General features: G+C 40.4%; 1 protein-coding gene across 3 annotated transcripts in view; it reads left to right on the top strand.

Annotated features, from left to right (window-relative positions):
- vaspb (vasodilator stimulated phosphoprotein b) overlaps positions 1–5,500 on the top strand; it is a 28,261-nt gene extending 22,761 nt beyond the window's left edge. For 2 of the 3 annotated variants that reach the window (XM_063906967.1, XM_063906968.1), the window contains 9 exons: positions 151–449; positions 1,154–1,305; positions 1,466–1,517; positions 1,665–1,692; positions 2,232–2,271; positions 2,440–2,496; positions 3,562–3,634; positions 3,838–3,895; positions 3,994–5,500. In XM_063906967.1, coding sequence (XP_063763037.1) covers positions 151–449; positions 1,154–1,305; positions 1,466–1,517; positions 1,665–1,692; positions 2,232–2,271; positions 2,440–2,496; positions 3,562–3,634; positions 3,838–3,895; positions 3,994–4,028 — 794 coding nt within the window. In that variant the 3' untranslated portion in view covers positions 4,029–5,500. The remainder of the gene's footprint in view (positions 1–150; positions 450–1,153; positions 1,306–1,465; positions 1,518–1,664; positions 1,693–2,231; positions 2,272–2,439; positions 2,497–3,561; positions 3,635–3,837; positions 3,896–3,993) is intronic. The other variant, XM_063906969.1, reaches the window with a different exon arrangement.
- Positions 5,501–6,123: the final 623 nt, after the last annotated feature.

A 6,123-nucleotide genomic window follows, 5' to 3' on the forward strand; every position in this document is an offset into this window, starting at 1 on the left:
GAACGGCTGAGAGATGTGTTCCTGGCACAAAAAGGGGAAAAAAACCAACAGAAAATATCCTGCATCGGCTGAGAAATTTGACCTTGTTATCTTCTGAGTAGATATTGTGGTAAATGATACTGATGGTGCCTTTCTGCTTTTGTTTTTTAGCGCCTATACCTCCTGCTCCGCCGCTGGCCACTGGAGGCCCCCCTCCTCCACCGGCTCCTCCTCCACCCCCTGGCCCCCCTCCACCTTCTGGCCCTCCCCCGGGTCCTGGCATCCCTCCCCCACCGGGACCGCCTCCCTCAGGTCCTCCGCCAGCACCACCCCTACCCACTCTAGGAGGGGGAGGAGAAGGTGGAGGAGGAGGAGGAGGAGGTGGCAGTGATGGAGGTGGTGGTGGACTCGGAGGAGCCGGGGGCTTAGCGGCTGCCTTAGCAGGAGCTAAACTGCGTAAAGTTTCCAAGGTGAGTTACCTATTACAGTCCTGTCACTCTTTAAGGTTCTGAAGTAAAATGAATTGAATTGAATTTATTTTGTGTTGCTCTAAAACATGAGAGGAACTTATACGGGAATTTTCTGTCTGTGTCATTGCCCCGCCCCTTTTTGCATGAAAACATCTGCTGTCATGTGACTGGTGGATACAGATTACAGAATACAGATTCTGAGGCCTTTCCGAGTCAGATCCAAAACCTGAAGAATACGGTGCATGTTTTCAATTTACAAGGATCCAAATTACGATGGTCAGACATAGTCTTTTTTTCTAGGTAAAGTAAATAAATTGTAATATATGTTTTGTCGTTTGCTGTGGAATACATGACACAGCAACTTTTAAACACTATTACAAAATATTCAGCTTGGTGTAGACTTCCACCAGTCTTCCACCAGAAAGGGGGAGTGGCCGTCATTTCAACAGGCAGTGGCGTAGCGCTGCTCTCATCTATAGTGCAAACGGCCTTCTGCTGCTGCATTGATCCAATCCTACAGTTGTTCCTACATGGTTTGCTATGATTCCTGCAGCCATCAGTAGTCATTCCCTGACTCATCATGCCCACACACACACACACACACACACACACACACACACACACACACACACACACACACACACACACACACACACACACTCACTATGTCTGCTGAACTCTTCTCTGCTGTTTGCTGCCCTCAGCAGGAGGACGGAACTCCTGCAGCTCCCATAAGCAGAGCTGACTCAAGCCGCAGCAGCAACTCTGGAGGAGGAGGAGGAGGAGGAGGAGGTGGAGGTGGAGGAGGAGGAGGAGGAGGTCTGATGGGAGAAATGAGTGCCATCCTAGCACGAAGGTTAGATAAAATACAACAATCCAACACTGAATTAAATAATAAAATAATGAAGCTTGTTCTGTATCAGGTTTTTTATTTTTTGCATAAAAATCATACTGAAAATGCTGTATATATTGTATTCTGTGTGGGGTTTTTACTCAATTTCTCCTTTGTACATTAGGAGAAAAGCTGCAGACACTGGAGAGAAGCCGCCTGCGAAGCCACAAGAAACTGTGAGAGTTTGGATTCATTTTTACATCTGCAAATATTAAACAAATGTATTTTTTTATAGAGCCTGACACTGTAGCTGATGTTTATAAAATAGAAGCAGCATGATGATGACTCAGTCTGAACACTGAGGGGTTTTTTTTCTTTTACAGGATGATTCAGAGCCTCAAGGTCAAAGCGGTGAGCACTGAACACTTTAATTTTTTATTTCTACAAACTTTCTTTTGCTGCTTTCCAATTCCATTCAGCTGTATCTACACAGTCCATATAAGCAGAGAAAACAAGATGACAAATGGGAATCACTAAATATGTGGAAATTATTTTAAATATTAGTTTAATATAAAGACAAATAAATAAATAAAAGGAAAATAATAACAAATTAAATGAAATAAAAAGGAAGATAATCATAAACAAAATACAAAAAATAAAAAGATAATAATAAAAGATATAATATAAAAAGAAAATATATTTAAATTGTGAGTTTTCAAATTATATTATATTCAATAGGAAATGTCCATATTTAAATGGATGAAAACAATACTAATAAAAAAGTAAAAGGGAATAAATACAGTTAAAAACAAGTGGAAAAAGAGGGTGTGAATGTGCCTGCCACTACAGCTGGAAATGTATCTGTTGCAGACCACATACATTCCTTCTGAAATTACTTTGACCTTTTTTTGTAAATAAAATTGTGCTTTTCTTTGCATAATCCTTCGCAGACACCCTGAGAAGACCTTGGGAGAAGTCGTCTATGATCAGGTAATTCAGCCGTTGCATATTTTCCCTGCAATAAATCCTTTCCCCGCAGGTGCTAGGTGTGTTTAATGTCACCCTGAGTCTGTGTGAGTGTGTGATAATATGTCTTAGTCGAGCTTCTGTGTGTCTTCCATTTTCATTCTAAGAGGAGTGTGTGTGTCTCACTAACAGGAATAACTCCATCACCAAAGGCATGGACTCCACCCCCTCATTGTCCCAAGGTTCCAGGTATACATGCTGCCCCGTTTCACTCATGACCTTAGCTCCCCGTGCTTTTATTTTCTGGCTAGCGAAGTCTATGTGCCAGCTCAAAGAGTCCTATTGTGAACCCAGAAATGTTGAGTTACCCAAGGTTTTCTGTGTGAAATGTGTATTACGGGTGCCCAACATTTAGAAACAGCTGGAAGCTCACATTAATTTGCTGCTAAAATGGCTTCTCCAATTTGGACGATATTGGAGGTTTTGGGGATTATTGAGGAAGCTGAATCCATTCATGAAATTTTCAGGATCCAAAACGGTAGTTGGAACCAGGAAGTGGCCATATTTGTAGTCCCGAGGGCCTGATTTTGAGAAATTATTAGGTTTTATAGGACGCTGGACTGTTTGTATTGGACAGGTTGCTTATTTATTTGACCAAATTGTCCCCAGTTGAGGAAATAATTGTGATTTTGAGGTCTGTACACTCAGTGGTCACCACACGACTCATACCATGGCCAGTTTGCATAGAATCCAGTAGGTTTCCTGTTCAATATTTAATGCTAATTGTGCAAATATCCCACCATTATGAAAGTTGGCTTGAGGCAGTTTCCAAATGCCGGGAACGCGTACTATACATTTTCTAACATAAAACAACTCATCATTTCTGGGTTCACAGTGCTGGTAAGTAGACATAAGCATTTTTATCAAAGATGATAGCACCACCTAATGGATCAGAGAGTACCATGCACCCAGAGGACTCGCAGGTTTTCCAGCCAAGCGTGTCAGCGCTGAAAAAGGAAAATCAGCCTGACGGTGTGATTAATGCTTAATGTCACTTCTGAGCGCTGGGGTCGATGCTGTCGTCCTGTTTTTCCGGTGGCATTCATTTCTGAATTGATATCAGTTCAGAAAGGTTTAGCATCTCTGGCTTTGTGGACAACTTTCTACTCACTTTTCCCTCGTCCCTCTGTTACTACTACTGGTGACATGCTCGTTGTCAATGCAGGGCCATGGACCATCTTGGCTTCTTCTTTTTTTTTCTAAAACACAAACTTTAATTATTTGTCTGTTTCTGTGTTTCTTGTCTTCTCACAGGCCAAAACCAGCTGGCAACAATGGTAACGATGCCGGGGGAATGGATGACTCGGATTTAGAGAAAATGAAACAGGTGAGTTTCTCATCAGCCTAGCAACAGTTTCGCTCCCACTCCTTTTTGAACATGGAAACATGTCTCTGTAGTGGCACAAAACACAAATATGAACCTATAGATGATCATAATAGGGCCCCTTTAAGCCAGATATCCAAGGTATGTTAAACTAGCTCCGTCGTACAGGCCTCAGGCCACTAGACTGACAATATTTTTGTTTACAGGAGATCCTGGAAGAAGTGCGGAAAGAACTACAAAAAGTTAAGGAAGAAATTATCGGAGGTGAGATTTCTTTGCAATAAAAAAAATATTTTAATTAAGCTTCAAAATCCAGTAATTTTGGGTACTAAATACTTGTTTTTGCTCCTCTTGTCCCCCAGCCTTCGTTCAGGAGCTGCAGAAGAGAAGCACATAGTCCTGCTGAGGTTCAGGTGTGAGGGAGGGTGTGATGGATGGAGGTAGTTGGGGACCTCTCCTCTGATGTGCCCTCCCATGTAGCCCAGGGATTTCTCTCTTTCCTCCTACACATCTTCTCTTTTCTCTCACACAAACACGTGAGCATACATGCTTCCATGTGCATCATTGCATATTCACTTAATGTAACCCAGGGATCTATCTTCCACGTCGCCATCCGGCACTTTTCATCATCCCTCTCTAAAAAAACTTGCGACGGTGGTCCCATGCCCTCCCCCCTGTTCATTCATCCCGTCCCCTCTCGTGTTTTCCGTTCATCCCATTCAGAGCACATAGCTACAGCCACATTTTGCCATCATGTACACTCATCATAACCCTCTTTTTCTGCAGAAACCCTGCTACTTGTGTCTTCTTCCTTCTGCTATCACCATTTACTGACAGAGCAGTCTTCAGTATTCAGGGACGATGTATTAGTCACGTTTTTACTGTAATAACAAGATGCTGGGATCCTTTTTTTTCTCAGTTAGCAAACAATTGTTTAACCTCAAACACTGCCGCAGATAGCTCACATCAGACATCTGTGGTTAGTCTGTAACGGTAGTTGGAGGGTGAAAAACAACAATGGAGGATGGATCAGAGGCTCCCTGACTGCTGCAATGTGTCTCAGTCAAAGTGGACAAAAAAACAGCACAACACAAGCCTTTTCTGCTGCCAGAATTGAGAGGAGGAGGAGACAAGCAAAGGGAATCTGACGGAGTGCTGTGAAAGAGGAGTGTGTTGTAGTTTTATGATGTGTGAGAAATGTATTGCACTTGTTCCAGAGGATGTGTGTCTGTGTGCCACGCTGCCTTGACAGACTATTCCCTCTCACTCAACATGAGATATGTGTTGGCCGGTGCAGTTGTCCCTCACTGTGCTCCCGCTAGTTTATTTTTCTTCCATTCTAGCTATGTTTTCTAACTTTAAAAAACATGACAAACGGCCATGATGAGGTCAATTAATTTCGCCATGACCAACTGCCTTGAGAATAAATATATAAATATATATATATATAAGGAAAAATATATATTTGTTTTGAGGGAAAATGTTAGCAAAAATAAAATGGTGTTTCTATTTTAATTGAAATGACTGGTGAATGGGGATTTTGTTTTTCCTTTTTTTTTTCAATGATTGTTTTTCTTATGAAATGTTATTTTGGGTTTTCTTTTTTCTAATAGAGTCTAGGCTTTTTACACTGAAATATTAAGAAAACAGCTTAGAGACACTGGATTAGAAATGCCTTTATAGTCGAATACAGCTGCTTCTTGAAATGCATTTCTTTGTCTTGAGTCATCTTTTGCTTCATGCTTTGACATTTCTTTGAATTATAATACATTTTCTATGAATTGATGAGGGCTGTACTGCACAAACTTGCACTGAAATAAACACTCCTGTTAAGGCGAGGCATTTAAATTAAAGACTGATTAAAACTGATATGCAATTTTTTTTTCTTAGATTAAAAACTAAAATACCTAACTTCTGTAACAATTTCAGCTTTGTTGCACATGACTGAATTCTAGACAATAAATATGTGCTGACTGACTTTACATATTTAAATTGGACATTTTAATAGCTTTATTGTTATTCTGCATTGAAAAGATTGCAATGATAACTCAGTCCATTCATGCTAAACAAAAGAATACCCATAACTTGACACAAAAAAGGGATTTTCTTAATAGCCTGGTATCACTAACTTCGGCTGTTTGCTTGTTTGTGTTTTTCAAACTAATGATTCCACAGAAGGGTTCTCTCTAGCATTAACAACATGCTGTCATGGCTTTAAAAGAATGTCTACTAATTTGTTACAAAACTGACATGCATCTCTGACTTTATTATCTTACACCTGTATACGGAGGAACAGTACTGTGCAAACATCAATATACTAAATATTTTACTATTGATGGACTTATTGTTGTAGCTCTCGCAAGTCTATACAAAATAAAGTGTAAATAGAAACACAGGACGTAAAAATAAATCGAAATAACCATTTTTAACATTTAATAGCATAGTTTTACTGATTTTGACCTGTGCATGTATTTATCTTCCAAATTAATATT

Source organism: Eleginops maclovinus, chromosome 18 (genome assembly GCF_036324505.1).
Source record: "Eleginops maclovinus isolate JMC-PN-2008 ecotype Puerto Natales chromosome 18, JC_Emac_rtc_rv5, whole genome shotgun sequence".
Lineage (NCBI taxonomy): Eukaryota > Metazoa > Chordata > Actinopteri > Perciformes > Eleginopidae > Eleginops > Eleginops maclovinus.